The sequence below is a fragment of the Bradysia coprophila genome, unplaced genomic scaffold (genome assembly GCF_014529535.1).
Source record: "Bradysia coprophila strain Holo2 unplaced genomic scaffold, BU_Bcop_v1 contig_138, whole genome shotgun sequence".
In the NCBI taxonomy this organism is placed as follows: Eukaryota; Metazoa; Arthropoda; class Insecta; order Diptera; family Sciaridae; genus Bradysia; species Bradysia coprophila.
Window position 1 is genome coordinate 9,246,672 of NW_023503409.1, and position 18,484 is coordinate 9,265,155.

The window sequence follows — 18,484 nt, forward strand, 5'->3', positions numbered from 1 at the left end:
GATATAAATATTTAGTAGATGTCTACAGTGTACTAGATTTCATCGACTCCACTGAAGTTTGTTTCTTTTACGCATAAGAAAAAAGACGAAGATGATGTTGAAGCTAAAACTTTTTGAAAGTATTTTTCAAAGGAAAATTATGAGATCAATTTGGAATTCTTAAAGTTGAAAATAGAATGCTGAAGGAATAAGACCTTTTAATTTGATTTTTTCGAACCTTTCTATGAACTGAACCTCAGGAATTTGATTCTTCACCGAACAAAAAAAATGTTCCGAGAAATCGGTTAAGAATTACTCGAGTTATGGAGTTTTCATGAATTAACGTTTTTGCTAACATTTTAAACATTTTCAATCATAAATCATGTCATGGACATTTTGAGTGATTTTTCGGATGAGACCCCTGGAGAGGGATTACGGCATCAGTTCGCTTTCTCAATTCTATCAAAACTCTACTGATGGAGAACGATTCACTACTTCACTGAAATATGTCGCAACAAACCCAATGTCAACAGAAAATAATTAATTTTTTAATGGACTCAGGACTCTGGAGCAGTAATCAGTTTTTCAATCGGCCCTATATCGGCCTGGCGATAAGAGGCTTACGAATCGATGAAATGACAGCAAACGTTTTTTCAAATTGTTATCGCCAAGCCGATATAGGGCCGATTAAAAAACTGATTACTGTGCCAGAGTCCTAAGGTCATGAGCTTTACGATGGCATTTTATTTCATTGAAAACCGTTGAGTAAATAATTAATTATTTTTCTGTTGACATTGGCCTTGTTGCTGCGACATCTTTCAGTGAAGTAGTGAATAGTTCTCTATCAGTAGAGTTTTGATAGAATTGAGAAAAGAGAACTGATTCCGCAATCCTTCTCCAGACTTACGGTCATGAAATTACTTTGGCATAAAAAATTGTTACTTTGGCGCCCAAGATTTCGTTTTTAGGCGCCCCGTTGAAAAGTTTCCCACCTGCACAGAAATCCTTATTTTAGTCCCTGTCAGGGATTATGATATGACACTAATAAGCCGATCATATCATTGAAAATCGCTGCTTCCTGCACGACCAACATGCAAAATGAATTCAAAAGTAAAGCAAAAAGTTACGATTTCACGAATTAAGGAGCCTCTACTGTGTCTTAAGGAAGCCACTTGCCTTTGTCAGGATTTAGCACATTCACACGTAACTTGTACCGAGTTAACACAAGAAAAATATCTGACTTCTTTCACCTCTGTTGCTGCATAAATAACAATTAATTTATACATCAGAGTCCATATGCAAACTACATTAATTACGGTACATGCATTCTTAATGTTACAAAAGAATTTTCTATTTAAAATGCAAAGTAGAAACCATGCCAACGAGAACAACGTTTAAATTTGATCAATCCTAGGATTAATTATTAAAATATGGACTACCTCTTGCTGGGAAGTAGGTAGGTATACCCCCTATTTTTTGAATAAATTTTTGGTGTTCGTTAGAGTTGCGGGAAAGGTAAATTTCACATGTAAGTCTTCACTCGAACAAAAATGTCAATTTGCCCGTAGACTGCGGAGCATATTCACGAACTTTCGACTATTCCACCCTTTGTTCCAAGGACCCTAAATTCTTTTCTGGGCGTCACCACGAGTCCGAATCAGTATCACACATCAAAATCGGTCCACTGGAAGCCGAGATATTAACAAAAGAAAATGGCCTTTTTATATAAAATCTAAATTACCACACATTTCAAATTGATCGATTTTGCAAACCTTTCTCGCTTTGTTACTTTGTTACGGATGATCTCGGGAACGGCTGTTGTTCCTAATGGGCTAAAATTTTTACTGTAGGTCCAGATCGATATTTTATTAGACACATTCGGGGTTTTTCAATTTTTGTTGGAAAATCTTAGATGAGGGGAAACTTAACTTGACACAATTCCTTCCAATTTCAATTTTCCATTTGTTTGAGTTGGAGCGTAGGTGCAAACTTTGCTATGTTTTAGCAACCTATATTCTTCCAACGACTAGCTTCATCCATTCTTTTGCGTATGGATGTTTGCACACAACATTTCAAATCTTACACCTATCGCCTTGTAATCACTTTGAATCGTAGATATTTGCATTGTCAAGGACAATTGATTTTCCAAGTTTCACGATTTTATATCCAAAAATGACAAAACTCGAAAAAATGACGTCATTTGTGAACGGACTTTTATTCTGCAGTCAGACACAACTAAGTAAGCAAAAGCGACGCAAAAAGAATAACTTTTAATTCTTTAATTCTTTAATTGAAAATAAACTGTGTTACAATAATCGTTGGCTGTTGGAATGTATTAGTTTCGTGCACAATTAACGTTTCCAGGAAAATCACACGCTATTATTATATGATTGAAGAATAGTCCTGCCGGGCAGCTTCGAAGAATCCAATTGCCAAAAGAGCATGAGTAATATTGGTAACAGTTTTCTTCGTGATGACGATATTCTCCGTCATTACAAGTGTCCACCTTCACTGCACAGTTGGCATTTTGTGGGAAGTCACAAAGTCTACGTTCTGCACTGAAGTGTAGCCCATTTGGACAACTCAGCTCATGCAAACTACCCTCAAAGCAACCGTGAAACAATTCACAGCTTTCGGCATGAGGCAGTAAATCACCTTCTGCGCATTTTTCTTCAGCTCCACATATGACACTGTGCGACAGTATTGTCACGGTCAATAACAAAAGGAACAACTTTTGAACCATTTTCCAATGTTTATTCTCTCTTCGTTTCAATCAAATCAAACGAACTGACTGTCTTCATACCACAACACTCGGCATTTTATAGTAAAAATTACCAATTGTTTTGCACAAAATGATAAACGAATTAATTGACAAAATTAACATGATCAGAGTTTCTTTCTTAAAATTTTTCAAATGTCATCGAACTGATTAGAATTAGATGGGGCAGATGCTATTTGCACCCAGGTGCAAATAACATACCATTCGACTGCAAATAGCTCATACATTGACGAAGGAATAGTTTCAACTAACAAAAGAACTTCTCCCTTATAAACAATTTGTAGAAGGATGAATTCAGTAGCAATGAACAAGAGTCCTTCCTAACACAGTTTGTAGAAGTTATAGAATTCAGTTGGATCTAACTACACTCTGTCTTTATACAATTTGCAGCGAAATGTGCGAGTATCATTTTCGATAATATAATTCTCACAACTTGCGAACAATGATTTTTCAATTATTTCCGATAATTTTAAAAATTCGGGTGCAAATAGTGTTCATTTTTACTATTTGCACTCGGGTGCAAATAGTCACTTTGATTAGATAATTTAGTTTGGAGCCGTTATCACTGCGGATGTAGCCACTTGCAATTACCGATATACAAAATCATTCAAAGTTGTCAGCTGGCTTCTGTTTGATTACAATAATGTATAGATGAACATAGCTACAGAATTATGTTATTATTATCCGAAGAGTCGAACCGGTGAAAGATTATCCCTTTTTCTACCAATACGTACTTGAGTTTCGACTGATGTATACTCTTACTCTCCATCAATGAATGTTACATGATGCGGAATCCGAGAAATGCAATATTACCAAAAATGTAAAGATTAAGCGACTTGATGATATGGGGTATGTTAGCTCTGTTAATTATTTCCAAAAATATTCAGAATTGCTTGATACTATCTGTGATACATTATACTATTCTTAACCAGCTTTAAACCGCTCCACCTTCCAACACTTTCAGTGATTATTTATTCATTTATGGATTCTGGATAGTGGAACGGAAGAGGAAGAGATAGGTTAATTTATCAATTAAGTATTGTGAAATAATGCCGATTTTGAGGGTTGCAAACGTCTTGGTAAACTTATTACAAAGAGATAGAGAGAAAAGACCTCAAACATTTTAGTTTTCTGCAAAATCTTTTACTTCATTCGCTTTAACATTAATATTTGACTATATGAGACGACATCATTGTTGTTTCAGTCATTGATGCCTGTAACAGATGATTTTCCGTGTCTAAAGGGTAACGAGTATAATTAATAAATCAGTCTGTGCGTGCACAATACCCGAACCAACAGTATACTGTTAATTTTGCTACGATTCAAATTGTCGTTTCTCGACGAAATTTGATTGAACTTATTTCAAAACGATATGAAGTGCTGACTTCCCATAAAAGAACTGTCTACATTCTCTCCAGTTTCCTTAAATTGCTCGCGGACAATTTTTTTTAGTTCAAGGAATCGACGCTCTAAATTTACTTAACGTAACCCAACAAATAGTAACGATACTCATTCTTGCAAATAAAGAAGAAAATTTAGATTCGTTTTCTTCACATAAATTTCACTTGTCCCGCAATTCCCTCAGCATTACGTGTAGCGTGCATTGAACTCGTTTATAGTGTAATGTAAGAGTACACTATACCTTAAAATGAATTCCATATTTGAATATAATCCATGCTGAATATTGAACGACAATTTTCGACCGATGCGATGCCAAAACCAATCAAAATATGTAGTAAAATTGACGAAATGTAATAAATATAATTAAAAAAGAATTTTGATATATTCATATGTCTCTACTGGGGATACATCAATCACTAATACACTCTGGTATTTCCCTTTACGAACTCGTATGTAATTTATTAACTCGTCGAATCAAAGTCTATAATTAGAAGTGGCTTCCAGCGTAAAAAATATGTCGTGCTATAAGAGGCAAACTTAAGCATAGATGTCCGTCTGTAAATACAACTCTCCGGCACAATTAGGAATTTTGACAAATTAATGTTTTGGGTGATTGTCAATCGACAGGAAATTGTTTCGTATGTACTAGCAACTCTATCTAAGAAAATTCCTCCATTTCAATTAAAGCAAATAGAAAAGATTAATGAGAATACTTGACCGTTTATGGAATAAATAATTCAGGAACATATAATTTCAGGTGAACACATCACCGTCAATCGAATCACAAACATTTTATCTAACGCGCGGATGGTTGGTGGTGGATACAAAATATTTTATAAACCTTCAATCTCTACAGAAACAAATTAAACCTATCACCTATGAGCAATCTAATCAACATTTTAGGTACCATACGGTTTTGTTGGCTATGCCAAATGTATAACATCAATTTTACTTCTGATATATGCTGTTGCGATATATGAACTGAAACTGACAGGAATGCTTTTCTATCAAAAACTGTTATTGATCGGCTTTCTATTTTTCTGTTTCTTTCTCTTTATTTTCAAATCCGAAGTCATTATCTAATGGAAACGTTACGCTAATATATCTTGAGATAAAAATAGCGAACGTTCGTCGATTCATATTTTAGTACATTGTTTGTGCATCCAAGGTTTTTCTTAAATGTACAGTTAGAGCCAGTGAAATTTCAGCATGAATTTGCTTCACCTGTTTTCAGCTGATTCACACAAACAATCGAAACTGTTTGTACGTATTTATCTAGGGGAAAACCACTCTTTTTTATTGATGTGATTAACAAGATTAACATGATTAACCAGTGATTAACATGATGACGAATTGGTGATTAACCAGTATTTGACCGGGGGAATCGTCGCAAAACTCCAAATAAACGTGAAAAGTAGCGGTTAATCATGCCCGCACGTTAGTAAGCAGGCGTGACGCAAGTCCACTACTAAAAATGTTTTAACAAAATTTTTTGAGGACGGCGGAGCATATTTACAGCAACTTTTTTACTTCTCCCCCTTTATTCCAACGACCCTCAAACTAGTATATCTAGAATATAGGAATCCATACGAGTTCAACGAGCTATCACACGTTACTGCAGCTTCAAAATTGGCCGAGATATTGAACTTCGAAATATTGATTTTTGTATTAAAATAAGCAAAATTTCGTTTTTTCAGATAATTGAAATCGCCTACGTTAGTTAGTTAGTTACTTAGTTCATATGGAAAAGTGGATCCAGCAACTCCTAAACGTTTCTATAGATTTTCCTGAAATTTTGGTTATAGACTAATAATGGCCCAAAAATAAGAATGGAATTATTTTCTTCGACTTGATTGTCGTGCGAATATTCGTAGTTGTCTATCATTAATGAGCTGTAAAACTCATTAAATTCCATACCAAAAGAAGTGGAAGGTATTTCACACAATAGCGATATCTGATCTGACACTGAACCAAATTCTATTAAGTTTGATAGCGTTTCAGTGCAGTCCTTGAGATGATTACTAGGGTGTGTCGATTTCAATTTTTTTATTTAGTCATTCCTGGTTCCGCCCTACCGCGATTCACCCTCGCACTAGCAGTAATAATCAGCAAAATTTTTTTTTTTATAAGTCAATATAAGCTTGCACCGTCACTTTTTCAAAAAATTTCGAGCTACACGAGATACTTGGATTATGGGTCCGAACCAAAAAAAATCTACAGATGCTTTTGCAGAGTTTTCTATCTGTACGGCATCTAGAGGGTCTACTAGAACATACAAAAATTAAAAAAAGTTGAAAAAATGTTTTACCGTCATTTTGGTGTAGCACCAAGTTTCACCGAGGTGGAATTTTCAAGAATTTTGTATGTGAAAAAATCATCTCTTCTGGGTAAATTTTATTCAAGCTATTGTTGTGATAGCTCATTTTGTAGGGTTTTCAATAGCGAATCTAGCAAGCGTACACTTTCGATATGTAAATCTAAAAATTTATTGGTTTCGCTGTTGGAAGGCTCAAAAACGGGGCATTTTTACGAGTATGGAGACAATTAACATTTTAAATGCAGCGAGCAAATAAAAATTTTTGACAGAAATTCGATTATTAATCATGAATAACACATTTAAAAGCTGAAAATAGTAAAATTTAGTTTTTTAAGAGAAGTCAATTTGTTATATTTTCGAAAACACTCGTAAAAATGCCCCGTTTTTGAGCCTTCCAACAGCGAAACCAATAAATTTTTAGATTTACATATCGAAAGTGTACGCTTGCTAGATTCGCTATTGAAAACCCTACAAAATGAGCTATCACAACAATAGCTTGAATAAAATTTACCCAGAAGAGATGATTTTTTCACATACAAAATTCTTGAAAATTCCACCTCGGTGAAACTTGGTGCTACACCAAAATGACGGTAAAACATTTTTTCAACTTTTTTTAATTTTTGTATGTTCTAGTAGACCCTCTAGATGCCGTACAGATAGAAAACTCTGCAAAAGCATCTGTAGATTTTTTTTGGTTCGGACCCATAATCCAAGTATCTCGTGTAGCTCGAAAATTTTTGAAAAAGTGACGGTGCAAGCTTATATTGACTTATAAAAAAAAAAAATTTGCTGATTATTATTGCTAGTGCGAGGGTGAATCGCGGTAGGGCGGAACCAGGAATGACTAAAAAAAAAAATTGAAATCGACACACCCTAATGATTACGTCTTCGTTTCGTTTAAAAAGAATTAAAATTATCATTACAATTATTACCTCCACCTCAATAACATTGTTCTCATGATCGGAAACGCATTCTGAATGTACTGTGGCAGATGATGACAGTGATTGTTGAGAATAATCCGTACTAGATAAGTCTTTTGCGAGTGGTATGGTTTCATACGCCGCCTTTTCTTGCATACTTTGCGCCATTTGATAATCGTCTGATTTCAAATTATTATGCTCTCTTCCACTTGGTGAACGATCTGACCCAACATTATTTTCATCGTTGAATTCGTTTTCCCTCGTATATTTAAGTTTCTTGGAAGGTACGAACGACTTGTTTTTCTTAAGTTTTTCAGGTTTCAACGGTACGACCTCCTTTTGAAGTGTTAGTCAGTATATGAAGCTGAATTCGAAGATTCACGACCGTCTTACCTCATCTTCACTTATGTTCATATCTTCATCAGTCTTTGCAATATTATTCGCTGGCCTGTGCCTGTGCTTTCAGTGACTTCAATTCTTTTTTGTCCGATCTTCTTTGTTTCAATTGCATTTTTCTTATTTCCTCATCAGCATTTCCTGGCTCACGAAATTTATTAGGCACCAACTACTTGTCAATTTTTGCTAATAATGAAAGTACTTCACAATTTTCCTTTAAACTGCTCTCGTTCTTCGAAAATGAATATTGCCCCAGTATTGCCCCAGTCTCTACGAAACTGGCTGCATGAGCGACTCTTCATTTTGTATCATTTAATTTCTCTTGCATGAAATGACCTCGTACAATAATCGATCAAAGATGACTTTATGAGTCGTATCAGACTGGCGTTGCTATAAGAGAAAAATGTTTAGTCCGAGTGCCATTCTATGAAATTGTTGACGATGTGGAGAATGCAACTAACGAACACCCATCAGACAGTAGACCTCATCTTTTGATGGTTTCATGAATTTATCGGATACAAGTCCAATGGACCAAGTACATTGCAAGACGAGATGACTTTAGTTTCAATAAAGAACAAACGATTTGCGACAAATTAGTTTTAAATGAAATTTTGAATTATTTCGAACGTGCAAACCGATCGAATGGTGGTTTTGTTGCGGTTTTTTTTCTTAGCAATTCGCGCTCGTTTTCCAGTTTACATATATTGGCTCGACGGCGCTCTAATTCCACTTCAAATTCCTGCTTTTCAGCCGTCATATTGCGTAACTCCTGTCGATTACCCTCCAATTCGGCTTCCAGCGACTTCTTTTCGGCTGTCATTTCGAGAATCGTTGCCCGATTTCGCTCTAATTCATCCTCTAGCGCCTGCTTTTCGGCCGCCATGGCTCAATGCTTTTGCGGGCAAGCTCTGCTTCGCTACGCCATTTCGTGCTTTCGCTAACAATAGCGTCTCGCACCAATTCGAAATGTGCTTGGATTTCAACATTGGACGGCGATGATGTTGGACTATTTGATGGGATGAGATTCGTTGGTGACATTGTTAGGTGCATTGGGCTTCTTGTTCGCGTGAAGACGTTGGACGGCATTTCAGAAATCATTCGTTTGATCGATTCGGATTGATCGCTGAACAACACAGCGTATATTAAATGGACCAGGCTCTCCTTGAAGTCTTCACTGGAGATTCCATTGCGCGAAACAAAACTGTGCAAAGTTTTTGCGTCCAACTTTCCGATGCTAGCAATGAATGCTTGGGTAAGAACGCGGCCTGAACAACAAAGCATTGTGTAGGTAACGGAAACATATGCTGGTCATATTCACAATCACTTACCGGGCTGGCAACATTTCAATAGTTGATATAAATCCAACAGTTCGGAGTCGCTCTTATTTCCAATGTCTGCATTGCTATTTTTCGGTACATTTTCAATAAAATTCGCCAGAGCATCTGTCATTTTACTTGAAGAATCAACTGACACTTTGCGCGGATGGCACGAATGTATCATTGTCAAAGCGTGTCATAGTTGTGTCGTGAAACAGCCTCATAATGACGAAGGAAGGAAAAGAAGGCTCGACTTCGTCGTAGGGTGGCGGAATTTATTCAAAACGATTTGTCATTGTGCATTGTGCATCTGCACTAACTCACATACACAGTGCATTTTCGATTGGAACATTTCGTACGACTAAATTATAGAGTCACATTCCGTGCTTCGGTTGGTACCTTTTAAGTATCGGCAAACGTAACAAATCAGGTCGAATGAGTGAAATTTAGAATTCTTGTATTAACAGTAAGTGCTTCGACAAAAATACGAACCGGAATGTTTTAAATACTTAAATGAAACAGAGTCTTGTACACTTCCATTTCCAATGCATTTACGTCTCTCCATCCCTTTTACTCAATTTTACTAGAACAGTAGATTGATTTATACTAAAGTTAGTAATGTACAAGTACATATAAATCTAGTTTCAGTCGATTTTATCATATTGCCCGGATACAAGACAGCAATATGTAATCCAAGCCAGGTGAAGTATTCCTCAGCTTGCTCATGTTTGACAATAGCTTTGTCTTTTAACATTTATGAAAATGTACCATCTATGCGAGAACCTCTTGGAATGTTCAGAGACGATAGAAAAAGAGTAGACGGAGTGACTTTGATACCATGGCGTAACGGTCAATCAATGGTTTGGGACGCAACGTGCTCAGATACTCTGGCCCCATCGTATCTGCGTTTGGCAAGCAAATCGCCCAGTCGAGTTGCAAATAAGGCAGCAAATGTTAAATTGGGGAAATTGATAGAAGATAATTATATAATCATTCCATTTACAATAGAGACTCTAGGTCCATGGTGTACAGAAGCGATTCAGTTCATTGACGTCTTGGGAAAGTTGTTAGCAAATGTGACGAACGAAAAGAAATCGAAATTGTATTTGAAGCAAAGAATCTCCATTGCACTTCAACGTTCTAATGCCGCTTGCATTCGACGGCGATTTGAAGAAGTTGGATGAAATATATTATATTTTATAATTTTTGTGGTTGTTGTGAGGTGATTTATTTTCAGTTTTCTAAGTTAAGCTATTTTTCTCCTGTTTCTCCTGAATCAGGCCAGTTTCCATGGTTCTGGATAAATAGATTAGGGTAACTTTTGTTAAGAATAGTTGCCACTCCATGGGTGGAATTTGTTTCATTTTATGATACAAATTTAGGTTTCTAAATGATAAATAAAGAATTCTTCAGTCATAAAACATTAAAAAAAAAATATGATGATAATTTCCATAGCACTGCACTGCTTCTAGCATCAACACTACTTCGACAAACGTCAAATCTGGATGCTTTAGTGGTAAAAAGAGCCGCTCAAGGTGACTTGTGTTATAGATTTAAAGTCATCATCATGGCCAAGTAAATAAAAGAAACAGGAGTAGGAGTAGTCATAAGTAAGTCAATGCTAGAAACAGTGCTATGCAATCCGTGGAATTCGTTAAAGGCTGTGTAACTTCTTTTGTATATTGGGGCTCTATATTTTATAATATAGCCAAGTATCTTTATATTTATATAGTAAAAGAACTGATCTTATTGCGTGGAATTTTCGCTTAATATATTTTTTGTAAAATAAATTTAGCTGTATAGTCGAGTCAAACTAGCTAGAAGATAGGGTTTTGCCCTTCTACAAGTTTCGTTTATTAAATTCTAAATTCAATTAGCTTTCTAACCATACCAACTTCAGATCACAAGACTACATTTTCGAAGAGCGAGAGCAGTTTAAAGGAAAATTGTGAAGTACTTTCATTATTAGCAATACGTCCTTATAACTAAAACTAACTACTAGTTAGAACAGCGTCCGCATCTGAATTGATTCAACCCGTACCTGAACCTTCACTTTCTGGTTTGACCCAGACCAGATCTCAAACTGGAAATTTACGGGACAGATCATGTTGCGCTCGGGTAACTCGAAGCTTTTACATCAGAAATCACTTTTCACGAAAAATTTCGGATTATTCGAACCCAAACCTGATCCATCCCGAAAATTTCAGACTGAAATCAGATCCGGTCGAACCCGGAGCCAGGAACGGTTCGAATCAATTCAGGTTCGGGTTAAATTTGAAATGGAAAATTTCAGGTTCAACCCGAACCCGATCCGAGCGTATTATATACGAAAAAGGGGCTTATAGGATTACAATGCCGTGTGTAATTGATGGAATTCGAAGCAGACGGTAAGGGCAAAGTGTTTGCCTATGTTCATAGACGACGAATCCGCAATTGTCTGTCCGTGACAATTTAAGTGATTTAAGGTCTTTTGGTGATATTTATGGCAAAATAAACGATGACAAAAAAATTCTAGAAGAAAAATTTGACCAAACAAATTTTGCGTCACCAGGTGGCAGATGATTCGGCTACTTTTCATTTGTACATTTTTTCAGGACGTATTTTTCCCTATTTTAACAATTTTCTTAATAATAGTTTCCTCAACATCTGCCACTTGTTACGCAAAAAATTTTTGGTAAAATTTTTCTTCTAGAATTGTTTTGGCTTAATTTATGCTTTGACAATTTTTGCGTATAAGCGCAGAATGCATCACCTACAGCGATATCAGTTGTTTTGGAAGTATGCCCAGGGACTTGCGTCACTTTTACTCTTTGAGTGTTTTTAACTGATCAATGGTAATCACCGATTAACCGTTTGGATTCACAAAATTTATGTTTCTGATTGACAGATTAACTGACTAACCATGTTAATCACAAAATAGTGGTTTCCCCCTCGGTATTTATACGGTTTTACCACTACCAGTTTCAACCGTATAAACAAGTATAAACAGTTTTGATTGTATGTGTGTATCAGCTGAAGAAAATGCATGCTGAAATTTCACTGCCTCTGACTGTAACAACAGGACATCTCAACATCAAATGAAATGACTGAACAACCCCCTTCTAAAGACATGATATATACCGAAATGGTTAGGGTTAATGGAACAAAAATGTAATTCCAAAATTGTTTAATTAATGCACGAATGAATGCTGGATATAAACTCCCCGTAAACGTTGAATCGAATCGGTGATGGTCGTCCATATAAACATTTCAAAATTAAAAGCTCCACTATATTATAGCCGATAACATAAAAGATTACGACACGATGGCAATCGCCTTCATTTTCGGGCTTGACTCGCCTCATGAATAAAAGTGTTTTAATAATGAAACGAAAGCCTGTCAAGTTTTACCTTTTAATTACGAAAGCCATTCAGAAAGTATTCATCCACGAAACGGAGCTTTTATAGGTACTTACACAGAGAGCATTGTTGTACATTCGAATAGCCGAGCTACAGATATATAAATGTATGTAATACAGAATATGCTAATTCTGACATTAAATTTTAAATAAATGTCAAAAAATAATGTCAAGAACAATTGTGATAGAATTATGTGGATGGTAGCAATGAGAAATCCCCTTGATATAATTAGGAAAAATTAATGCATTAATCTCCCGACAATAAACAAAACGTTACAATATTCATGTATCGAAATCAGGCCAAATGAGAATTTAAGGATCTGATGTGTTTGATTCAACCTTTTGTGACCTTTCACATCAATTGCATAATTTGAGATATAACAAAAATGAATTTTATGCATGATCCAATGACAGCATACATTTTATGCCATTTATTCTATACGAAGGTAATCGAATGTAAAGCAACAAATTTGCTTCCAATTTAATTTTATTGTATGTGCACAAATTGCGCACACGTTATCATTATGCTATCATGCATATGAGCGTTTGTATGGATCCATCGTAAAATGTTCCATTATTTTTTTTCGAAGCAATGTTGCATGCAAATTCTATCCATCCAAAAGGTCCAAATATCAAAAAAAAAAAGAAAGAAAGAAAAATATTCCAATTGAAATGACCTTTTTATGTCTTCAATAAATTTTTCTTTGCATTTTATTCTCTTCCATCGTTCTAATCGAATGCTATATGCATTAGATAGTAATAATGAGTATATATGTATACATAGACGTTGTGTCTGCCGTGGAAGAGCAACCTTATACAAAACCCATCACGATGAAGAAATCAATATTCCTCTGCGTTCTACATGGAAGCGTTTGATATGCCAGTTGTACGGTTGTAGGGTAGAGATTCGGAAAATGTACATAATTGTTGCATTGATTTATTTACTGCTTTTTGCAGGATAATAATGCATCTAACTATTAACATTTGGAAAAGTATGTCGAATTTAATTGGATGGTTGATTTAATCGTTTCAAGGATAGTGCTCGTTTTCAGGTTGAGAGTAGCAACAGAAAAATAAGTTTATTTTGTCCTGAAGCTTGTTTGTGTTCGTTTTTTTCCCCGTTATGAAACGAAATTTCGATCTATGGATTGCACAATTTTATTATGGGAAATGTTGTGGCAATAACATTATGTGTTCGATTGTTTGGTCGGATAAAATGCATTTCTTTCCGAATCACTTAGTTTGATTGGAAACATCCTTGAGGCTCGTTTTCGCAATGTTTTAGACAGATTAATACGCTGAGCTCGTAGATACGTAATTTTGTTGCGCTTCGTTAAATTTAAAAAAAAATCTTTTTCATTTTTAAGGATGAATAACAGTCTAGTCTTTGCGCAAAACATACGAAACCGTGACTGTTCATATTTACGCTGAAAGGATTTTACATGACGATGGCATCGAAAGTTTGCTTGAACTATGATAAATAACGGTTTCCGATGCATGTCGCATCTAAAATGACTTTATTTGCAATCGGCTTATCACCCGTCAGCAGAAAAATATATACAGAAAGAGTACATTTACCCCACTCTTGTTGTAACTAGATTACCTCACAGTCATCCGATCAGAAATGTAAATTAGGTTTTTGAAAGTAATGCACAGCTTCGGCTTCGGAGTATTTTCAGGCAATAATCATTAACTAGCAATTTTAATGAAATTCCCTTGGTGAACTCACATAAACAGTTACAATAATATGATTTCCCATTAATTATCTGCTCGCCTTTGGTCTTGAGTACATACCGAGATTTCACTTCAAAGTGGAGGAATTTTGCGTTGGGATTAAGGACAAAGTTTCATCTTTGAAAGGCCGTTAAGTCAACCAAATTTTTTGCAAAGACAATCAAAGACAACTGAAAAAGTCGATTTTCCAAAAAGAAAATTTGTTCCACAACTTTTCATTACCAAGACATTGGAAAAACTCGAAAAACGTGAAGTGAGCGGATTGACACAACGAGTTGCACTATTTATCAGTTTATCAGTCAAAAAGCCTTTATAGTTATTTATCTACCAAGGTAGGTATGAAGGTATTTTTTCGCACTAGATGTCGATTGTCGATCCGAGGCGAAGCCGAGGTCGACAAGACGTCGTGTGCGAAAAAATACCGGCATACCTACCGTGGTAGATACAACGTTTTTCGCAATTTCGGGCCATAATCACCTTTCCAATGCAAAATATTACCAAAATTTCTACCAAACATTCACATGCAAACATGAATTCATTTGAACGATCAAGCAACCTGCACTATATACACATTGTAATGTGATGTATAGAGATGTGCTAAATAAAAACAAGTAGTCAATGCTTAGTATGTACGCTTCAACAATACGTTCTGAATAATTGTGTGACTCTGTAGCCGAATGGCTATGGTCGTTGCTTGGTGTTTGGAAGAATTTTGGTGTTAGGTGTTCAAATCCAGATTTGTGCAAAGTTTTTATTTATAAAAAGTCTTTCTTAAAGGCACTAAGCTCGTAGCGTGCGAAAAAAAGGTGAAAAAGCCCAAGTGCGAAAAAAAAATCAAAAACGCACTGTGAAATAAATACCTTCAAAACGACATTAAATGGATGCATGGAAAGGTGATGATTATGGACCGGAATTGCGAAAAAGGGTAAATGTAACGCAAGTTCTTTTATATTACTTACAAAATAACTGATATCGCTGAGGGTGACGCATTGTGCGTCATACGCAAAAGTTTTAACAACAAAATATTGAATCAAAAAAATTTTGAAAGAAAATTTTTCAACAAGAAATTTGCGTCACAAGTGACAGATGATTCGGTTTTCTTTCGTTTAAATTCTCTCAGTACATTTTTCAACCATTTTCCTAACAATACGTTCCTCAACATCTGCCACTTGTGACGCAAATTTCACCGATTTTCCACGGCTGAGTGAACCATTGGTTTTGTACACCGCAGTTCTCCCTCAACTACGGCGTACAAAACTAATGGTTCACTCAGCCGTTTATTGTACGATTTAGACGTAAAATTGTACGACTTTGATGTACATAGTACGTACGAGATGTAGTATTTGCGACTCACACGTAAATCGTGATCGACTCAAACGACTCAAACATTTGTCGTTTTTTCCAGGAGAAGTCATGAGTAAAATTACCGACGTTGACTCTAAGTAATCAATAAATTATACACGAATTTCGTGTTCTTTTCTCAAGATTTCAAGAATCTTCCTCACGTTTCCAACAAGGGCTAAAATTTACGTTTCTTTTTCTTACCAGAAAGTGAAAGTAAGTGCTTCAAATTGACGATTTAGAGTTGGTTTTTTCCACTGTTCGGTCAGTTTTCTAAATCAATTTAAAGTGAAAAGTAGACGATACAAAATTACTCACGTAGAACCGTTCCAGACGCTGTTCTGGCAGTTGGGCCCTCAGACATAAGAAAACAATCTACACTTTGGCACCAACTTTTTTTTCAAGACTTCTGTAGGCTTGCAGCCCAAAAGTACTGGGTTCATTTATATGTGGGACGATAGTGGGTGAGGCCAGCTACAACACCCCATACTCCGAACATTCACTATATTTCTACTCATAACTCTAGTGGATCAACTAGCACCAAGCGGTGCGTATACTCTACCTGTAGGTCTTTTCAAGGCCGACAATCGTACAACATTACAACCATTTAAAGTAATTTTTTCTTGAGTTATTGCCGAAAAACTGTTTTCGGTACCCTCTGACATGTCTTCACTTTTGAGCGCTTTTCAAAGAAAACAATTTTTTTTAAAGAAAAAGTGAAAGACACGTGTTTCCTAGAATTGAAAGACGAATCCAACGAGCTATCACTCATTAAAATCGGAGACCGCTTGTTTCCAAAGTTAAAAAATCACCTGAAGATTTGACGATATCACTCTTAAGAAAAATCACATGCCGCCCTGCGCTTCAAATAACTGCACAATCCCTTACACATAAAAAAATCAAGTTTCGGAAAAGTGGGCTCTGCTTATCCGGATCACGATGTCGAATTGGATTATAAAAAAAAATAAAAATTTCAAATCGATCCACTCTAAAACATTGTTCATCCTGAGCCATCGGATATTTATAACACATTACACTCTATGACTGTCAGCCGTTTTCAATAACGCGTTACGTAATCAGTTCCTTTCCTTAGAGTATACCAAAATTGAACTATTAAAGTGCAATGTCATTAGGCGAGGAACTTCGCTTAAGGATGGGCTTTTCATTAAAATTACATTGCCTCACTAGTCAGCCGACTGCAATGGTTTTTATCTTTCGATATCTTCCTTACGACAAACTCGGGCAGTTTTGTTACCACAAACATGAAAACCTCATTAGCACACTTGAAAGTGAATAAATGCGTTGGTTGTGAGATTGTTTTAATGTAACGTACGACCACCTTAATCGTACAGCTTTGCTTATCTATACGAAACTTTTACTAACCGCAGTGTACGTAAATTGCTTAATTGGGCCCCACATTTGAATGCAGCGAATTCAAGTAAATATTGGAGTGCAGGCTTAATTATCATTACGGTAAGCTTAAGTTTATAGCAAAGCATTGGTTATGGTGAACAAACACACATCGATTGAAATGCAACGTAAATGGTGTATCAACTAATTAATATGTTATAAATTGCTACAGAGCCTAATCTACGGAATGTAATTAGTTTCAATCACCCAAAATACTTACAGAATATCCAAAGGTAATTTGACTGAATAATTCCGCAATTGATCAACACGTCGTTTTGTGGTCATTAGTTTAAAGGACAGCTATATGTCGATCCATCGACAGTGTTTCCGTTTCCTTCAATTCGGTCATAATCGAAATAAATATAATGCCCCGGCTGGCACTGCTATTTATACAGTTGTTTATGCCCCGTGTAATACAAGGCAGCTTTATTTACACAATGAATGTGTTTGTGTCCAATTTCCAATAGAAAATGTTATAAAAGGATATACGTTTCGTGTTGTATGAATATCTATGTAGTCAATTCCGTTCAACTTTCAAAGCCTTTCCACAGATGTGTGAATGAAAACAGTCTGCAAAATAAAAAAGGAGCTTTTATTAACACATTACCATTCAACAAGAGGAAAAAAAAGGTTTCAATTGTTCGTTCAACAAAGACTTGACGGTTTATTATTGCGATATGTGCGTAATGTCGCTGTTTGTGTACTTTAACATCTCATATATTATAGAAAAAGCAACACAGTATAGCAAAGTAGTACACTTTTATGGAAATTGATTTGGTGGTAACCGCAGTCTTTTCGTTGCGGAATTAGTTACATGAAAAAAATAAAATAAAAATGTCTGTCGTTTTTTGTTGGCTGTTCATTGAAATTATTTGCCTAGCCTGTTAACAATTTTGTGATGAATGACAGTTAATTGTTTGTCACACATATAAGGTTTCTATTTACATTTTGAGTATGTGTGTGTGTGTCATATTAATTATTAAAGCTGTCCGTTTATGTTTGCGGTTATAAAATGCTTTATACTGTCTTCCCCTAACTGAACTGTCGCATTTCCTTGCCGCAAGAGCATAAAAAGTGTAGTACCGGCTCAAAAGGAAATTTGCTGTTTTGACGTTGTGTAAGTTTGTAGAAAACAATTCATGCTAATCCCACTTGTCAACAGAAGAATATCCAAGCTATACTGCAATGTACTGCTTTCCGAGTGAGAATTGGTGCGAATAGAGAAAGGAATTTGAAAGGAATCGCATTATTGCTTCGTGAAACGAGTCACCGGTCAGCAGTTTATTTTTAATTCTTTACAAGTTGGTACACATGCATTGGCACAATACGCCATCCACCTGTGTAGTAAACACAACCCATACTATTTTTCCTTCATTCGTTTCAATGTAACACTCTCTCATGTGTTATTCTAATGGTCCGTTGCCAATTCGCAATGAGTCGTCCTATCCTAATAATAAGGTAGATTAGGATTTTCACTTGAATGAATTTCCTTTT

The 18,484-nt window shown here is 35.8% G+C and overlaps 2 protein-coding genes across 2 annotated transcripts in view; both read right to left on the reverse strand.

Annotated features, from left to right (window-relative positions):
* Window positions 1–18,484, reverse strand: part of LOC119073983 (heparan sulfate glucosamine 3-O-sulfotransferase 1) — a 55,436-nt gene that overhangs the window by 11,652 nt on the left and 25,300 nt on the right. Inside the window, exon 2 of the mRNA XM_037179894.1 lies at window positions 17,211–17,560. Within this exon, the coding sequence (XP_037035789.1) occupies window positions 17,211–17,275 (65 nt within the window). The 5' untranslated portion in view covers window positions 17,276–17,560. The remainder of the gene's footprint in view (window positions 1–17,210; window positions 17,561–18,484) is intronic.
* Window positions 8,381–9,637, reverse strand: LOC119073987. Its single transcript, XM_037179899.1, has 2 exons — window positions 9,121–9,637; window positions 8,381–9,057 (listed from the first exon to the last, which is right to left on the reverse strand). Exons 1-2 carry the CDS (start codon window positions 9,290–9,292, stop codon window positions 8,651–8,653), a joined length of 579 nt encoding a protein of 192 aa, XP_037035794.1. The 5' UTR covers window positions 9,293–9,637; the 3' UTR covers window positions 8,381–8,650.